The sequence below is a fragment of the Haemorhous mexicanus genome, chromosome 21 (genome assembly GCF_027477595.1).
Source record: "Haemorhous mexicanus isolate bHaeMex1 chromosome 21, bHaeMex1.pri, whole genome shotgun sequence".
NCBI lineage: Eukaryota > Metazoa > Chordata > Aves > Passeriformes > Fringillidae > Haemorhous > Haemorhous mexicanus.
The window spans coordinates 2104756-2121514 of NC_082361.1; the positions used below are offsets into that span (position 1 = coordinate 2104756).

At 60.1% G+C, this 16759-nt stretch overlaps 2 protein-coding genes across 4 annotated transcripts; one reads left to right on the forward strand and one right to left on the reverse strand.

Moving 5' to 3' along the window:
• The first annotated feature begins 215 nt into the window (after positions 1–215).
• Positions 216–7894, forward strand: PHF19 (PHD finger protein 19). Its single transcript, XM_059864876.1, has 15 exons — positions 216–347; positions 1828–2022; positions 2292–2373; positions 2476–2571; positions 2664–2764; positions 2867–3015; positions 3262–3357; positions 3589–3657; positions 3962–4082; positions 4494–4561; positions 4657–4827; positions 4915–4996; positions 5256–5341; positions 5444–5539; positions 5842–7894. Exons 1-15 carry the CDS (start codon positions 252–254, stop codon positions 6188–6190), a joined length of 1857 nt encoding a protein of 618 aa, XP_059720859.1. The 5' UTR covers positions 216–251; the 3' UTR covers positions 6191–7894.
• Positions 7895–8043: 149 nt separating this feature from the next.
• Positions 8044–16685, reverse strand: LOC132336921 (protein CutA homolog). 3 transcript variants are annotated; one of them, XM_059864883.1, is made up of 6 exons: positions 16559–16685; positions 13621–13778; positions 10867–10926; positions 9735–9780; positions 9221–9270; positions 8044–8770 (listed from the first exon to the last, which is right to left on the reverse strand). In XM_059864883.1, exons 1-6 carry the CDS (start codon positions 16637–16639, stop codon positions 8668–8670), a joined length of 498 nt encoding a protein of 165 aa, XP_059720866.1. In that variant the 5' UTR covers positions 16640–16685; the 3' UTR covers positions 8044–8667. The 3 variants fall into 3 exon arrangements, with proteins under 3 accessions (XP_059720866.1, XP_059720864.1, XP_059720867.1); XM_059864881.1 differs by having other exon boundaries at positions 13621–13871; XM_059864884.1 differs by lacking the exon at positions 10867–10926 and having other exon boundaries at positions 13621–13871.
• Between the last annotated feature and the right edge of the window lie 74 nt (positions 16686–16759).

Consider the following 16759-nt stretch of genomic DNA (forward strand, 5'->3'; position numbering starts at 1 on the left):
CTCTCGGGACAACGCTGCGCAGGCACTGCCCGCATCCCACCCCCTGCCCGCCCCCCGCCCCGGGGCACCGGGGGAAGCCCTTCCCTGGCTGCAGCCGCGGCTCGAGGGGACAGGCGGGGACGTCCCGCGTGTGGCAGAGGGTGACGGTGCCTCTCCACGGGCGGTGGGTGCGTGGCCGACGCGGGGTGCTCCGTCCCGTCCCCGGGAATGCCGCCGGCGCTCTCCGGAGCACGGGGCCGGCCCGAGCCGGGATGTGCCGAGCCGGGATGCGCCCTGACGGTCCGGTCCGCTCGGTTCCTATCGATGTCAGTCCATGCCGATCGGTCGGTGCCAGTCCGTCGCTGCCGGTCCGTGTCACGCCAGTGGGTCGGCGCCAGTCCGGTCCGGTCCGGTTCGGTCGGTGCCGTGCCGGTCGGTGGGTGCCGCTGGGTGCCGTGCCGGTCCGGCCCGTGCGGTGCCGGTGGGTGCCGCGGGGATGCGCTGCGCTGCGGTGGGACCGGACCCGTGGGAGGCGGCGGGGGCGGCCCCGCTAATTGCATAACCGGGACGTCAATGCCGGCGGGAGCGCGGGGGAAGCGCGGGAAGATGGCGCCCCGCGCCCGGCCCCCGCCGCGCCCCGCAGCCCCCCGGCCCCGCGCCCCGAGCGCCCGCTGAGCGCGCCGGGGGCACCGCGGTAAGGGCGGCGCCGGCCCCGCCAGGGGCACGGCGCGGGACGGGCGGGACGGGCGGGACGGGCGGGCGGGCGGACGGCGCCGCGGCCGCCTTTGAATGAGCCAATGGCGGCGGGGCCGCGGCCGCGGCTCGGGGCTGCCCGCGGCCACCCCCGGCAGGTGCCACCGGGGCGCGGGGGACCCGGCCGGGCGCTCCCGCACTGCGGGGTCCCGCTGCCTGGCACGGGAGCGGCGTGGGCGCTCCCGCACGTGTCCGCGGGGCGGGGGGGAGAGCGGCGGGAGCACCGGGGGAGCGGAGCTGCGGGACCCCCGGGAAGGGAGCGGCGGGGGTGGAGGGGAGCGCGGGGGTCTGCGGGGGCGCGGAGCGGAGCTGCCGCCGCGCTCGGACGCGCTCCCACGCGGGGACCCGGCGGATGCCGCTGCCGGGACGTGTCGCGGCTCGTGCGCGCCGGGCTCTACCGGGAGCGGGATCGCTCTGCCCATCCCGGGGCTCTCGGGGAGCGGGAGTGTCCTCATGGATGGCAGGGCCGGGCAGAGGGGGCTCGTGTCGCCATCCGCGGCGCCGGGACACGCGTGGTGCCATGAGGCCACACGTGTGGCGGTGACGGGAGCGTAAAGGAGAGAAAAGTCCCTTTCAAGTCGTTTCCGTGGTGTCCTTGGGGATCGCAGCTCTGCTGTGGGTGGTTTCTCTGCCTCCTGCACCCCAAACCTCGTGGCGGTGACATTTGGCCGCCTGGGTTCGCTCGCTGTGGGTGGTGCTGGCACATCCCTGCTCCTGCAGCAGTCCCGGTGCTTTGGGAGCCCGCAAAACTGCGCGGAAATCGTGATTTTAAAATCACAGTACATTTAAAGCTTTTATTCCTTGTGTGCCCCTTCCCAAAGCTGAACCCCGCGGACCTGCGGCGTGTCCCGGTGCTGTGGGAGCCTGTCGAGGGTTAATTCCCTCTTGTCCACCAGCAGCAAAGATTTTGGCCGCTCCCTGGATTTCGTGGAAAGGAACCGTCTCACCGGCTCTGCTTTGCAGTGTCCTGAGCCCCTGCTGGTGGGGCTGAGCCACCTCCAGCCTCGGCCCTCCCCGCCAGAACGCCCAGGGATGCTGCTCCCGGCCGATGTGCCGTGCCGGGAGGGCAGGTGACAGCGTGTGTGTCCCCTGCAGGCTGTGCTGATGGAGGGCACGGAGCTGAACCCGCTGATCCGGGATGTGTACGCGGCCGCCGGCCGTGTCCAGCAGGCAGCGGGCTCGGCGCGGAGGGGCAGCGGCTGCCGGGAGCTGATGGTCCGGCTGACCGAGGGGCAGTACGTGCTGTGCCGCTGGACAGACGGGCTCTACTACCTCGGCAAGATCAAGAGGGTAACGTGGGCACCCCCGGGAATGGGAGAACCTGAAATGGTGCCGGTGCCAGCCGAGCCGGTGCCGTTCCCAGGCTCAAGGAGTGCTGGCCTGGGCTGCAGTGTGTCCTTGGTCAGCAGGGCGTTTCGGGTTGGCATCCTACCCCGGGGTGTCACGCCCCAAACCTGAGTGCCCGCAGCCCCGAGAAACGGGATCGGGCACAAGGGAAAGCGGGGAAGTGCTGGGAATGGGAGCTGACCCACAACTGTTCTTCTGCTCTCCTCTGGCAGGTGAGCGGCTCCAAGCAGAGCTGCCTCGTCACGTTTGAGGACAATTCCAAGTACTGGGTCCTCTGGAAGGACATCCAGCATGGTGAGTGTTGTCTCAGCCCCCCTTTCTCTCTGCCGTGCTGTGGGACCCTTCCCAGCAGCACGGGGACGTGGCTGTGCCACCTCTGTCACCCTGGTCCCACAGCCGGCGTCCCGGGGGAGGAGCCCAAGTGCAGCATCTGCCTGGGGAAGAAGTCGGGCCCCAGGAACGAAATCCTCATCTGCGGGAAGTGCGGGCTGGGTGAGTGTGGGGGTCCCACCCCGGGCCCTGCCGTGCCCTCCCCGGGCGAGGCTGGGCCCGGCCCCGCGGCGCTGATGCCGGGCCCTCCGCAGGTTACCACCAGCAGTGCCACATCCCGGTGGCGAGCGGCGGCGAGGGCCCGCTGGGGACGCCGTGGTTCTGCCGCCGCTGCATTTTCGCGCTGGCCGTGCGGGTGAGTGCGGCTGCCCCGCGCTCCCGGCTCCGTGCCCGGCAGGACGGGGCAGGACGGGGTCCCGGGGCGGCCGTGCTGACCCCGGCCCCGTCTCTCTCACAGAAAGGGGGTGCCCTGAAGAAAGGAGCCATTGCCAGGACGCTGCAAGCCGTGAAGATGGTGCTGTCCTACAACCCCGAGCTGCTGGAGTGGGACTCCCCACACCGCACCAACCAGCAGCAGTGCTACTGCTACTGCGGGGGGCCCGGAGAGTAAGGGCAGCCTGAGCGTCGCCATTGGCTTTGTGGGGCAAGGAAGATGGGATCAGGGTGGGAATGTTTGATCCCGGGCTTGCAGGGCACTGCCCTGGGGCCAGCAGCTCTGCTGCCTCTGCCATCTGGGTCTCCGTTTGCACAGGAGCACGGGTTGGGGACATACTTTCTCCCCCTGGCTGGGAGGGGACTGGGGCAGTGGCTGCCACATGCTGCCCTCACTGTCACCATTCTGTCCCTGCCCAGGTGGTACCTGAAGATGCTGCAGTGCCACCGCTGCCGGCAGTGGTTCCACGAAGCCTGCACCCAGTGCCTCAGTGACCCCATGATGTTTGGAGACAGGTACAGCCCTGCTGGCCTTGCCTGAGGTGGCTCCAGGGGGACCCATGGGCACATGTCAGCTCCGTGTCCCTGACCCATCTGACACCACCATGGGCCAGGTGGCCCTGTCCCTCAGAGCCCCACTCCTCCTGGCCTTGCTGTCACCGTTGGCCCTGTCCCAGCTGGCCCATGGCTGGGCCCTGCATGGCTGTGGATGATCCTCACTCCCAGCCTGGCCCTGCTGTTTTGCAGGTTCTATGTGTTCTTCTGCTCTGTGTGCAACCAGGGACCAGAGTACATCAAGCGCCTGCCCCTGAGATGGTGAGAAAGGGGCTCTGCCTCCTCTGGGATGTGCCCAGCTGGCTCTGGGACACCGGGCTGGCTGATCCCTGCGAGTGCTCAGCTGCAGGCAGTGTCCCACCTCTCCCCAAAGCTCAAGGGATGCTGTCCTGGCTGTGGCATCTGCTGGAATACACCTCTGGCCTGGGCTGCTTCCCCTGTGAAGTGTGGGGAGGTTCCAGTGGTGGGCTGGGAGGATCTGGGAGCTGTAGTGGCACTGGCAGAACAGGGCACGGTGGTGGCACCTACCACAGGGCTGCTGACCCTGTGCCCCTCTTTGCTGCAGGGTGGACATCGTCCATCTCGCCCTCTACAACCTGGGTGTGCAGAGCAAGAAGAAATACTTTGACTTCGAGGAGATCTTGGCTTTTGTGAACCACCACTGGGACCCTCTGCAGCTCGGGAAGGTACAAACACACCTTGGGTTGGGCTGGAGAGCAGCCACGGGAGAGAGAAACCTAATCCCAGCTTGAGCAGCACTCAGCACGGCAGCTCCTGCTCCAGAGGAGTTTAATAATCCCCTTCCTCTGCGCTGGGATTTTCCTCGGTGGAGTGTCAGACCTGACACCTTTCCCAGCGGGAGCCAGAGCTGGGAGAAGCACTCACACCAGGAAACCTGCCCTGGGGCAGGACGGGGCGGCTCCCCGAGGGTGGCACTGCCAGACCCCGGTGGCTCTGGCTGGGCCTCGCCTCCCTCCCCTCCTCCCTCGCTCCCCGGCCTCGGGCCGGAGCCGAAAGCCGGAGTTCGGGTTCCCCCGTCTGTTTGGATTTTGCATAGGCAGGGCGGGCACTGAGCCCTGCGTGCCCCTGTCCCGCAGCTCACGGGCACCCCGGTCTCAGAGCGCGGCCCCCACCTCCTGAACGCCCTCAACAGCTACAAGAGCAGGTGAGAGCCGGGCGGGGCTGGCGCGGGAGGATGCGGGATGCTCCCGTGCCAGCCCGGCTGAGGGCTCCGCTCCCTCCCCTCCGCTCCGCGCCCAGGTTTCTGTGCGGGAAGGAGATCAAAAAGAAGAAATGCATCTTCCGCCTGCGGATCCGCGTCCCCCCGAACCCCCCCAGCAAGGTGCTGCCGGAGAAAGCCCCCGGCGAGGGCGAGAGCGGCTCCTGCGAGCTGAAGAAGAGGGGGAAAAGCAAATACGCCCATAAGGACAGGTGAGCGGCCCCGCTGGCCCGGCGGGAGCAGCAGCAGCCCCCTGCCCCCCGCCCCCTGCCCGCGCCCCCCTCACGCCCTGTTTGCAGCCTCCTGCCGCGGCAGCTCCAGCAGCAGAAGCGATCGCGGCGCAAGAGGGCCAAGTTCCTGCTGGAGGATGCCATTCCCAGCGTGAGTGCTTCTCCCTCTCCTCTCCTCTCCTCTCCTCTCCTCTCCTCTCCTCTCCTCTCCTCTCCTCTCCTCTCCTCTCCTCTCCTCTCCTCTCCTCTCCTCGGGCACTGCCCAGCCCCTCAGGTTTCCCCCCTCCTGCGGGCACGGAGAGCTACTGTCCCTCACTTTGGGAAGTGGCCCTGGGCAGAGGGTGCCAGGGGTGGGGTGTGGGCAGCCCCCCTGTGCCAGGCAGTGAGGAGTGAGCTTGTTTTTGTGACAGAGTGACTTCACCTCGGCCTGGAGCACCAACCACCACCTGGCCAGCATCTTCGACTTCACGCTGGACGAGATCCAGAGCCTGAAAAGGTCTGTGCAGCCAGACCAGGGCTGTGGGGGGCCAGGGGTGCTGCTTGTGCCAGGCAGGGGCAGTGCTGCATCCCAGCCTGTGCCATCCCACCCCATCCACAGTGCCAGCTCAGGACAGACGTTCCTATCAGACCTGGACTCCACAGATGCCACCAGCACCTCAGGCTCGGCCACCACGAGCCTCTCCTATGAGTCCAGGTGAGGACTGTGCCCCTTGCCCCCTTCTGGAGGGGTCCTGGTGGCATGGCCGGGGAGTGAGGGCCTGTGTGTCCCCTCTTCATGTCCCACCCTGGAGAGCTTTTCCTGCCTGTGTCCCAAAACGGGCTGGGGGTCCCAGAGTGGCACTCGCTGGGGGTGCAGGACCAGAGCTGTCGGTCCTTGCTGGGCTCCCCAAGATGAGAGGGAGCTTTCCTGGCTCCCTCCAGAAGCCAGCCCGGGGTGGTGGTGGGGGGCACCTTTTGGGTGCTGCCCTCACTCCTGCCCTGTGCCCTCCCCGGCAGCCGCAGGACCGTGGGCAGCCGCAAGCGCAAGCTGGCAGTGCCAGCCTACGCCTCGGGGGCCAAGAGGAGAGGGGGCGAGCTGGGCGGGCGCCCGGCCGCGGCCACCCCCGAGGGCAGCGAGGCAGCGGCCGGCCCCGACCGCCCCGACGACGGCATCGACAGCCACACCTTCGAGAGCATCAGCGAGGACGACTCCTCGCTGTCCCACCTCAAGTCCTCCATCAGCAGCTACTTCGGGGCCGCGGGCCGGCTGGTGTGCGGGGAGAAGTACCAGGTGCTGGCACGGCGGGTGACGCTGGAGGGGAAGGTGCAGTACCTGGTGGAGTGGGAAGGCACGACCCCCTACTGAGCCCCGCCAGCCCCAAAACCTCTCCCGGAGCCAGAGCAGAGGAGGTCGGGCTGCTGGGGAAGCCCGTGAGGCACAGGAGAGGTGCTGGTCCCTCCCCGCGGGTGGAGGCAGCGCCCAGGCAGCCAGGGCTGCCCAGGAGTGAAACCTGAAGCCCTGACACTCTAACATTTTTTTAATATTAACGATTTCTAGTTCCTTGGCTGTGTTTATGCAGAGCGTGGCCCAGCCGTGCCCTCCTGACGGAGCCCGGTGCTGCTCAGAGCCCTGAGGGGGTCCGGCCCTTCCAGAAGGGTCCCTCTGGCACAGCTGGAGCAGCTGCCTGGGGGGCACCCCACACCCTGCTCACACAGAGGGACCTCGGCCTGTGCCTGGCACAGCCTGGCTCATCCCGCTGTCCCAGCCTGACTGAGCAGCCTCCAGGGGCTCCTGCTGCCCAAACACCACCCCCTCCTCATCCCTGAGCTCTCACTGCTCATCCCTGAGCTCTCACTGCTGATCCCTGTGCCCACGGGAAACTGGGACAGCTCCGGGGGTTTTCCACCTCATCCTGAATCCATTCATTGAAGGAATGTGGTTTGCTGTGTATGAGAGGAAAATGCCCCAAAACCAGCCCAGGTGTGGCTGTTGCAGCTGTGGGGCAGATGGGCTCTCACCCCACGAGCTGGACTGTGTGTGGTGCTGCACCAGCTTCATCTCCCTGCTCTGACAATCATGATCTTGGAAGAGATCATCCAAAAAATCCTCCTTTGCCTTAAAACCACCATGGGCACTGCACAGAGTGGAGCCCGAGGCCTTTGTTTCTACAGGAAACTTCATCCCAAATGTGCCAAACCAGCAGACAAACCAAAAAAGGCTGAGGAGGACAGTGGGGCAGGGGCTGTACCGGGGTCCCTGTGGCCACCCCTGTGTCCACCCCTGTGACCTCCTGGCTGTGCCTCTCTCGTAGTGCTGATGTTTGATTTGTCTGCAGGAGAGAAGGAGCAGCCCCTCCTTTAGCAAAGCAATACTGCCAGCTTGGGCAGGAGCAGAGCAGCTGGTTTTTTGAAAAAGATTCCAGTATCAGATAGATGTGTTAGATTTTTATCCTTTAGAGAGACAGAGAGATATTTTTAATGTCCTCCTCATCTCTCCCCTATCCCACTGTGGCTGTCCCAGGGGATGGAGGGTGGGCTGTGGGGTCCTGTCCTACCTGTGCTTGTGGGATCTCGGCTCATCCAGAGCAGAGTGTCCCTGTCCTTTTGGGAGAGGGGCTGCCAGGTCCCCCCATCCCTGGAGGGAGGAGTCCAGCAGCTGGAGAACTGCCTGTCCTGCCTTAGCTTTGTCCTTCAAGGATCACTTCAAATATTTCCCTTTCTTAGTGCCTATGGAGCCCATCCAAGGGGCTGCCAAGAGCTGTGCCAGGGCTGAGGAGGGTTATGCCTGTGGGATGTGCCAGTGGGAGCACCCACAGGATCTGGCCCTGGCTCCTCTCTGCTCCCTCTCTTCCCTCTCCTCCTCTCCTGGCTTCTTGCAGAGAATTGAATGTGGAGCCTTTAAAAGTATTTTTGTTGCAGAGTATATTTTGCATTCGCTGTAATAGAGATTATAACAACTCTGTGCACCTTCTGATTTCTGAGTTCAGGTTGCTGCTTGTAAGCACCTCTGGTTATACCCAAGTTGTAATTAATATGTCTGATGTACAATTAAAAAGTGGGGTTTTTTTCAGTCACTGTGTTTTTGTGGTGTGAGGATTGTTGGGCTGGGATGCCCAGTGCCCAGCACGGGCTGTGCTGCTGGGCTCTGTTCTGTGCCAGGTGAGGTGTGCAAGCCAGGACAGGCCTTTCCTCCTGCCCAGCTGTGACCACGAGAGCCTGCCCAGGTAAGAAACTCCTGTTTATTCCCTTCCCAGTCCCATAAATAACCCAAAAACATCCCCTAAGTTATGTCCCAGAAACCATTAACATGAGGATCCTTTTACAAAGCCCAGCTTGGCAGAAAGCACAGCTCAGGTGGGGGTAGGACACAGTGCCAGGGCAGTGCCGTGCTCCTGAACTGCCCACCCAGCTCATCCCAGCTCTCTGTGACAGGCAGAGCTGAATCCTGCTGGGCTTTGCTCCTTCCCTGGGCTGCCAGGGGAGGCAGGGCTGGGGCACAGCGAGCAGGATGCTGGGGGGCCAGGCAGGGCTCCGGGCTGGCTCTGGGGACACACAGCACCGCAGGGGCTGCCAGGCCATGGCTCCCGGCTGGAATTCGCTGCTGACAGCCTGAGGCAGCCCCGAGTGTCCTGGCAGGGACATCTCCCCGTATCCTCAGGCACGGCTTTGGGTGCAGGCAGCTCTTCCCAGCTCAGCCTGTGCCAGCTCCGGGCTGCCCAGCGCTCCCGGGGCAGGCTGAGGAGCGGAGCTCTCCCTGTCCCAAGCTCCCGTGTCCCAGCAAACCCCAGAGGATAAAAGCAGCCTCGGCGCGGCTCCCCGAGAACGAGCCGCACTCGGCGCCTCTCAGCGCCGCGGGACGTTCTCCTCCATCCACTGGAGGTAGCCAGGGTTTCCTTGGTCGATCGGCAGGCTGATGATCTCGGGGATTTCAAAGGGATGGATGGATCTAAAGTGGAAACAGGAGCGGAGTCAGCGCCAGCCCCGCAGGAAGCCGCGCTCCAGCCCTGCCCGCGCCCTCCCGCGCTTCAAAGCCCCCGCAGCTTCTTTCTGCCACGTGGGAATTTTGCTTTGAGTTTGGGGTTTACCGCAGGCTGCCGGGGGCCTGGCCCCAAGCTGAGAGTGCTCCCCCTCGGGAGCAGCAGGAAATCCTGTCCAGGAATGATAACTGGTGTGAGGAGGAGAATCTCTCCTCGAATCCAGCCCAGCAGTTGATATTTCTGCCACCTTTTCCTTTTTGCTGATGCCATCTCTGGGTTTTTCTGGCTTGTAAGATACAGCAGGAGCACTTAACCCCCCCTGGCTGGGACGGGGCTCAAGGAACCCCCAAAGCTGGAACAGGAGGTGACAGCCTACCTTGGATGGGACACCCAGTGCTCCTGTGGAGCCAGAGCCTCACCTGACGTAGTTGGACAATTCCCCTATTTTGGACGTCCTTGTTTTCACCAACTGTGGAGAGTAAAAAACCAGAACAAACCCCAAGGGAGATGTGAAGGGATGGAGGGGTCCTGGTGTGCAGTTCCACTTCCCCCACCCAGCACGGCCAGGGTGTGACAGGAGCTCTCCCAGCATGGCCAGGGTGTGACAGGAGCTCTCCCAGCATGGCCAGGGTGTGACAGGAGCTCTCCCAGCATGGCCAGGGTGTGACAGGAGCTCTCCCAGCATGGCCAGGGTGTGACAGGAGCCCTCCCAGCATGGCCAGGGTGTGACAGGAGCTCTCCCAGCACGGCCAGGGTGTGACAGGAGCTCTCCCAGCATGGCCAGGGTGTGACAGGAGCTGTCCCAGGGTTCCTCCCTGGTTTTGATCCCAAACCCAGCAGGTTGGTGCCACCCTCCCCAAACCTCCCTGCAGCCCCTTGCAGCTGGGGCCTTTTGCAGCAGGGATTTTTGTGATGTAGGGAATGATCACTTACCAGCAGTATTTCAGTGGATTCTTCCAGTTCCCCTTTCCAGAAATACCTGGATTTAAAAGAAAAGCAGCATCAGCAAATCCAGCTCTGCTGCAGCCATGCCAACCCTCGGGTTCCTTTCCCTGCTTGGTGCTTTTTGCACGTGGCCATTTCTTTACAAAGTGGCTCAAGAAGCATTGCTGGCCCCAAAACTGCTGAGCACATGAGTGAGCACCCAGTTTTATGGACAGGAGAGTTTGCCCAGGGGGATGGCAGGGCAGACTGGCTGGGCTGGGCTGTCCTGTGGTGGTGGCTCTGCGCATGGCTGGGGGACAGTGCCTGCAGGGCTGAGGCTGAGCTTTCTTCCTCTCTTTCCCTGCAGGAGAGGAGCTGCACTTCTCATGAGTCAGATGTGACCTTTGAAAACATTTCCGCTGCCAGGAGCTGTCCTGATCTCATCTGCCTGCAGGGCTCCGGGTGGGGAGGGCTCAGAGAGCTCCGGGCAGGGCAGGATCCTGCAGCAGGATCCAGCTGGAGCTGCAGGAGTGGCTCTGCTCTGCCCCTCTGGGCTGGTAGGAAATGATGGATAAGGGGAAGAAGGGAGTTACTGGGTTTGCCCTCAGCTGGGATGGAGGGTGCACTGTGGGATCCCCTCCTGAGGGAAGCTGGGGTGGGATCTGGGGGTTTCAGTGAGGAAAAGCTGGTTTGGGCTTTGCTCTTGAGCCCCTCCAACAAGTGCAGTCCCTCTGCATGGACAGCTGAGGACACCTGCAGAGCAGGGCTGGGCCTGTTCCAAGGTCAAACCTGCTGTTCTTCCTGCCTGAAAAAGCTGCTTAATTTTGCAAAAGCCTTTTCTGGTCCCTATTTGGCTGCTTTTTAGAGTCTCTAATAACAGGCACCACGTCCTCAGGACCACGAACCCTAAATTGCTGGATGCTTTTTGTAACCAATAAATGGACGAGCCCCTGGGCAGCTGGAGCATCTGCCCTCCTCAATAAGCTCTGAGCACAGTGAGACTCATCCCCACCATCTGCAACAACAAACACACCCAGCAGCCTTCTGGAACCCAGGCCTGTGTCCATGCCCTGCTTCCCTCCCTCCCTGCAGGGCCCAGGTTTGCTCCTCCCTCCCTCGGGGAATATCCAGCACTACTCACAGGGCCGAGCTCTTGGGCAGGATGCTCACGCAGGCAGCCAGCCTCCTGTCCATGATGGCCCTGGGGGAGACAGGAGGGCACTCAGTGCCAGCCCAGCCCAGAGCCCACCCCAGCCTTGGGGACATTCCCTTGTCAGCTTTGACACTGGGGACACGGAATTTTGGGTTACTTACCCTGAGAAAACAGAGCCAAAGGTGAACTTTGGCTGGAGATGCTTCAGATCAGGCCCTCCTGGCAGGGCTCTGGGACCCTCCCTGTGCTGAGGAGGGACTCTGGGGGGTGCTCCTGGCCTGGAGGACCCTGCCCAGTGCCAGCCCCGTGCCCCTCTGGCTGTGGGGTCACCAGGGCAGGGGCTGAAATGTGGGACTGCAAAAACCCAGCCTGGGTTTGTCTGCCACTGTCCAACTGTGCCCCTTCCTCCCAGAGCAGCCTAAATGAGCATCTTAAATTAAAATCATCAAGGTTTTTCAGCCCCAAATCCCCTAGAAATCTGAAGCCCAGGTAGATCCCTTCCCTCGGGCTGCCTCCATGAGCTGAGGGCTGGTTTGTTATTGCAGAGCTGCTCAGGAAGGAGTGACACTTCAGAGATTACAGAGCACTGAAGCAATCTCAGGGAGGATTTTTAGAAGAAAAGGGGCAAATGTTGAGTTTGGTGACCAGAGCAGTGTCTGGCCCTTCTCACAGAGGTGGCAGCTGTCCCTCCAGGCAGGGCACCAGTGACCCCACCTTTGGTTTGCTTCAGCACTGGCGTGGGGGGACCATGGCTGGAGAGGAGAAGCAGCCCAGGAGGCTCAGGGCTGTTTGCTCCCACCCTGTGCAGGCAGTTCCAGGCATGCAGTGCTCGTGGAGCATCTTGAGTTAATCTTTAGACCAACAAAGTGCAGCAGCACGAGCAGAGCCACCCCTGCTGTGCCTGTCATGTCACACATGGCACAAATCAGTTTGGATTTGCTGCCTGCAACTTGCAGTTCCTTTAGCACAGGAACCTTTTGGTTTCAGTGCTCTGTCCCAATAAATGGAGATCTTGAGATCCTGAACTTTGTCCCAGCAAGCTGAGCAGCAACAAGAGGCCACCAGGGGAGCAGAGAACACTGTAAGAAGCTGAATGTGATCTGTGGAAAATGTCTGCATAATACATGATAGCTTTGGGTTGGGTACTTAATTGTGTGTTTCTTTGCCCTGAAGTGAGACAGATGAAATATTAATAAGCAGAAAAGCAAAGAAAACCATAAACACAAATCTAAGGCAGCAGTGGGGGCTGGTGGGGTGCTGGGCAGGTTGAATGAGGTGCAGTGACCACACCACTCAGCCAAGGGGGTCAGCTCCTCCCAGGACAGCCAAGAAGGTCTTGAGATGCTGAATTCTACCTGCAGCTCTTCTGCTTCCACAAAGCTTGAACCCCTTTTCCTTAAACCAGTGGAAAATTTCCTTGCAGACTGATCCAGCTGAGTGAGGGCTCCACTGAGCAGTGCAAAGGAAGAATAAACACAGGAAAAGGAGTGGGGGGAAATGAGTGTAGCAGCCCTGTGTCATCCCCTGCAATCAGGGCTCATTGCTCCCCGTTCCAGAACAAAGGAATAATTACTCCACCACTAAAACCACAACCAAAGTACACATATCTCAGCAAGGGGGAGTGATTTATCTCCTCTCCCTTCCCTGCAAGATGAGGAACAAAGAGTGGAAAGCATTTGCAAAGCTGTTAAGATGAGGCATTTTCAGGAACTGAGGCTCTTTTCACCAGGTACAGTTGCTCCTTTTTTGTTTTTTTAGGAGGCATCCAGCAGCACAGACATAATTCTACTCGAATTTCTTAATACAGTTGCAGTATTTAAGGTGACACAAACTCCCTTTCAGAAGTCTGTCAGTTCCTGAGCATGTCTGGGAGCCCTTTGCTGAGATGGAGGGGTTTTGGCAGCAGCAGGGCAGCAGGAAAACAGCACAGGAGGTGTTGCAGGAAACTTCAGAGTCCATCATAAACACTTCCCCAGTCAACACGGGTCCAGTTCTTTGAACAGACCATCCATTGAGTCAGGGACTGACAGATGTGTGAAAAGAGCTCTGCATGCAAAATATCACCCAAAGTGTCTCATGGATTAAAACAGGAGAAGGAGAAAATGGAGGAAAAGCCCTCGTTCCCTCAAGTTTGCCTGGTGAGCAGAGTGGCACCTCAGAAGTGTTTGTTGTGGGCCCTTTTTCCTTTATTTTCATGTCAGAGCTCTGTGCTTTGTCTCTCTCTATAAATATCCCTCCTGGCATTTTGTTGTCTGTGTTGTTCCAGAGAGGAATGAAGACTGTGGCAGATCAGAGAACATCAGGCTGGACCTTAATCCATCTGAGAACCCAGAAATTCAGGGTCATGAAAACGGGTCTAGGAAATGCAGGGCAGAGAAATAAATTGAGAATTGCTTGCTGTTACCATGACTTCAGAGGCAAATGTCAGCTTTCCTTGGGACAGAGCAGCCCTTGGCAAGAGCCAGTGGAAAGGAGCATTGCTGGGGTAAATCCCAGAATGGTTTGGGCTGGGAGGGACCTTCAATCTAATGCCACTGCCACGGCAGGGACACCTTCCTCTATCCCAGTTGCTCCAAGCCCCAGTGTCCAACCTGGCCTCAAACACAGCCAGGGATGGGGCAGCCCCAGCTGCTCCGGGCACCCTGTGCCAGAGTTGCCAAGGCCAGGGGGACAAGGAGGAGTTCAGCTTTGCTGCAGCCTTGCAGCCCCTGCAGCAGGCAGGCAGGGGCGGCGGGGCCGTACCTGGCGATGTCCCTGGCGATGTGCTCGTTGAGGCAGGTGACAAAGGCCACGGAGTGTGTCCCTGGGACGTAGCTGCCCGTGAGAGCCGAGTGCAGCTGCAGAGCCAGGCTCTGGAGCAGGGGGTGCAGGAGCAGCAGCAGCAGCAGCAGCAGCAGCACCTCGGAGAGAAGGCCAGGGGAGGTGGGAGGTGAAGCACTGCCCTTGGGAAAGCAGCACTGCATTGTCTGTGGCTGGAGGGACATTCCTCAGCACTGCAGGAACCAGGTACATTGAATCAAGGTGAGAATAATGCTCAGGTGAGTGCTCTAAGGTGAGTGAGTGCTCCTAGGGGGACTCATTCCCTCCAAGAGGGCCAATCTCGTGCTCAGGGCAGGAGAGGGGCACTTTTGAGGCTGTATCAGCCCAAGCCTCAACTGTGGGAGGTCACCCCCAGACCAATGGGGGGTCCAGACCCCACCCCAGCAGCCAGGACTGGCTTCCTGCAGAAGAATAAGGAGGTAAGACATGGAATGTGTTGGTTTCTAGTGCAAAAAAGAGCAAGAAGGGAATGGTTCCCACAGCAGCACATCTCTGCTGCTCAGGGCACACCTGCAGCCATCCTTCAGCTGTGTGCCAGGGGTGAGCTGGGTCCATCCCTCTGGGAAATGGGGGGCACAGGACCCTCTGCTCCCTGGGACGTGGGCAGGGGAAGAGGATTTGTTAATGGGAAACAGGTTTGGTGCCAGGAGCTGGGGAATCCCCACCCTGCCCTGTCAGGTTATTCTCCTCTGCAGCCCACCCAGACCCCACTCCAGCCTCACAGCCCGACTTCAAGGCTTTAAATTCATCTCCTCTGAGCCATCTGCAGCTAGAAGCAGTGAAGCAGGATCCTGTGGGGCACAGACCCCTCAGTGTGCACAGCCCAGCTCTGCAGGGCTGCACCAACACCAGGGCTCTGCCCCTGGCAGCAGAGCAGCAGCAACAAGTGGGGTTTGCTGTGCAGGAGCTGCTGCTCCTGGCGAGCCCCTTCACTGCTCTGTGCTCACCAACAGCCTCCCAGAAATGTACCAGCAGGGATGCTGAGGCAATGGGGAGGTTAATTTGGAGTGCTGAGGAGCAGCTGAAGGACAGTGCCATTCTGGGCTGCAGCGCCTTCTCTTTGTCTTTTGTTTTGTTTTTGACATAAACAACATCTGGCCCTGATTCAGCTGCAGTGATTTAAAAAATGCTAAGAATATATTCCTTTCCCCCCCTTATTTACACCCTCTTTTGTCCTCTGAAAAACCTGCCATTACAGCACTAATGTAGAAATCTCTCCCTTTTTTTTCTTTTCTTTTTTTTAATTGAATTAAAAATCTCTCTTGTCACCACAAAGCCAGGAGCTCCTTCCTATTTGGAAAATGACTGATGTGCTGTATTGCTTGTCTCCTCTTCCCCAATCCATTTGAGAAAATATTCTGTATTACCACAAGACTTCTCATCATAATTTTTAGAGCTCCTTCTGTGCTCCTTTTTTCCCCACTAAGCCATTTAACAAATATTATACAACAAATCCCAGAAGCTACTCAGTGAGTTACAAGCCAAACAGAGATGTGCTGGTGTACCTATTTTTCCAGATTAAAATGTAATCACGCTCCTTGCTCAGGGAAAAAAAAAACAAACATCCAACCTGTTCAGCCTGATGATCATTAATCTTCTTGTAAGATGTTCGTGCATGTGATGAGGAAATCCCCAGGATCATTTGTGACTGAATATTAGTACAAACATGAACACTACCTTGTTTTTTCCTGGTGTTTCCCCCCTTTTTTTATGGAAAAGAAGATTTCCCCCCTTTTTTTTTTTCCAGAATAATAGTATTTGCCAAGGGATGGTGCAAAAAAGGAGTGAAACATCAGGATTCCTGCCCGATAAACCAAATGATTGCCAAAATACTGAAGCCAACAAAACTGAAAACACTCCTGTGAGGATTTAAGAACTTCACAGAAAAACACAAATTGCCAGTTTAGAGACTCAGATTTCTGCAACACTTCTTCTGGCTTTGGTGAGCTATAAACAGCTTTAGGTTTGAATTACCCTGCTAGGACTTTTTGCCTAGTTTGGACAAGATTCTGTTAAAAAATGAACAACACCACCTGAGCACAGCTTGTGGCAATGCTGAGTGTAAAAAACCTGAAATATTTGCTTCTCTCCCAGCAGATGCAGGGAGTCCACCCCTCCTGCACGTTGGTTTTGGGGAGAGGTTTGCTAACAGAGGCACAGACAGACATTTCCATGGCTGCTTGGCATGGGTTGGTGTCTGCTGTGCTCCCTGGGGAGTGTCCCACGTCCTGCATCCCCACCCCATCCCATCCTATCCCCGTGTCCATCCATCCCCATATCCATCCATCCCTGTGTCTGTCCAACCTCGTGTCCATCCATCCCCGTGTCCATCCCCGTGTCCATCCCCGTGTCCATCCCTGTGTCCATCCATCCCTGTGTCCATCCCTGTGTCCATCCCTGTGTCCATCCCCGTGTCCATCCCCATGTCCATCCCCATGTCCATCCCCGTGTCCATCCCCGTGTCCATCCCCGTGTCCATCCATCCCCGTGTCCATCCCCGTGTCCATCCCCGTGTCTGTCCATCCCCGTGTCCATCCCCGTGTCCATCCCCGTGTCCATCCATCCCCGTGTCCATCCCCGTGTCCAACCCCGTGTCTGTCCATCCCCGTGTCCATCCCCGTGTCCATCCCCGTGTCTGTCCATCCCCGTGTCCATCCCCGTGTCCATCCCCGTGTCCGTCCCCGTGTCCGTCCCCGTGTCCATCCCCATGTCCATCCATCCCCGTGTCTGTCCCCGTGTCCATCCCCGTGTCCATCCCCGTGTCTGTCCATCCCCGTGTCCATCCCCGTGTCCGTCCCCGTGTCCATCCCTATGTCCATCCATCCCCGTGTCCGTCCCCGTGTCCATGCCCCGCACTCACCAGCAGCGCGGTGCCGCGGCCGGGCCGGGGGCAGCCCTGGCCGGCGGGGGGCAGCGGGCAGCGCTGCCTCAGCCCCTCCATGCCCGGCGGCCCCTCCACCTGCTGTGCCCGAGCCGGGAGCGCTGCCCGGACAGCGCCACTGGCTCCTCCTCCTCCTCCTCCTCCTCCTCCTCCTCCTCCTCTCCTTCCTCCCGCCGGGGG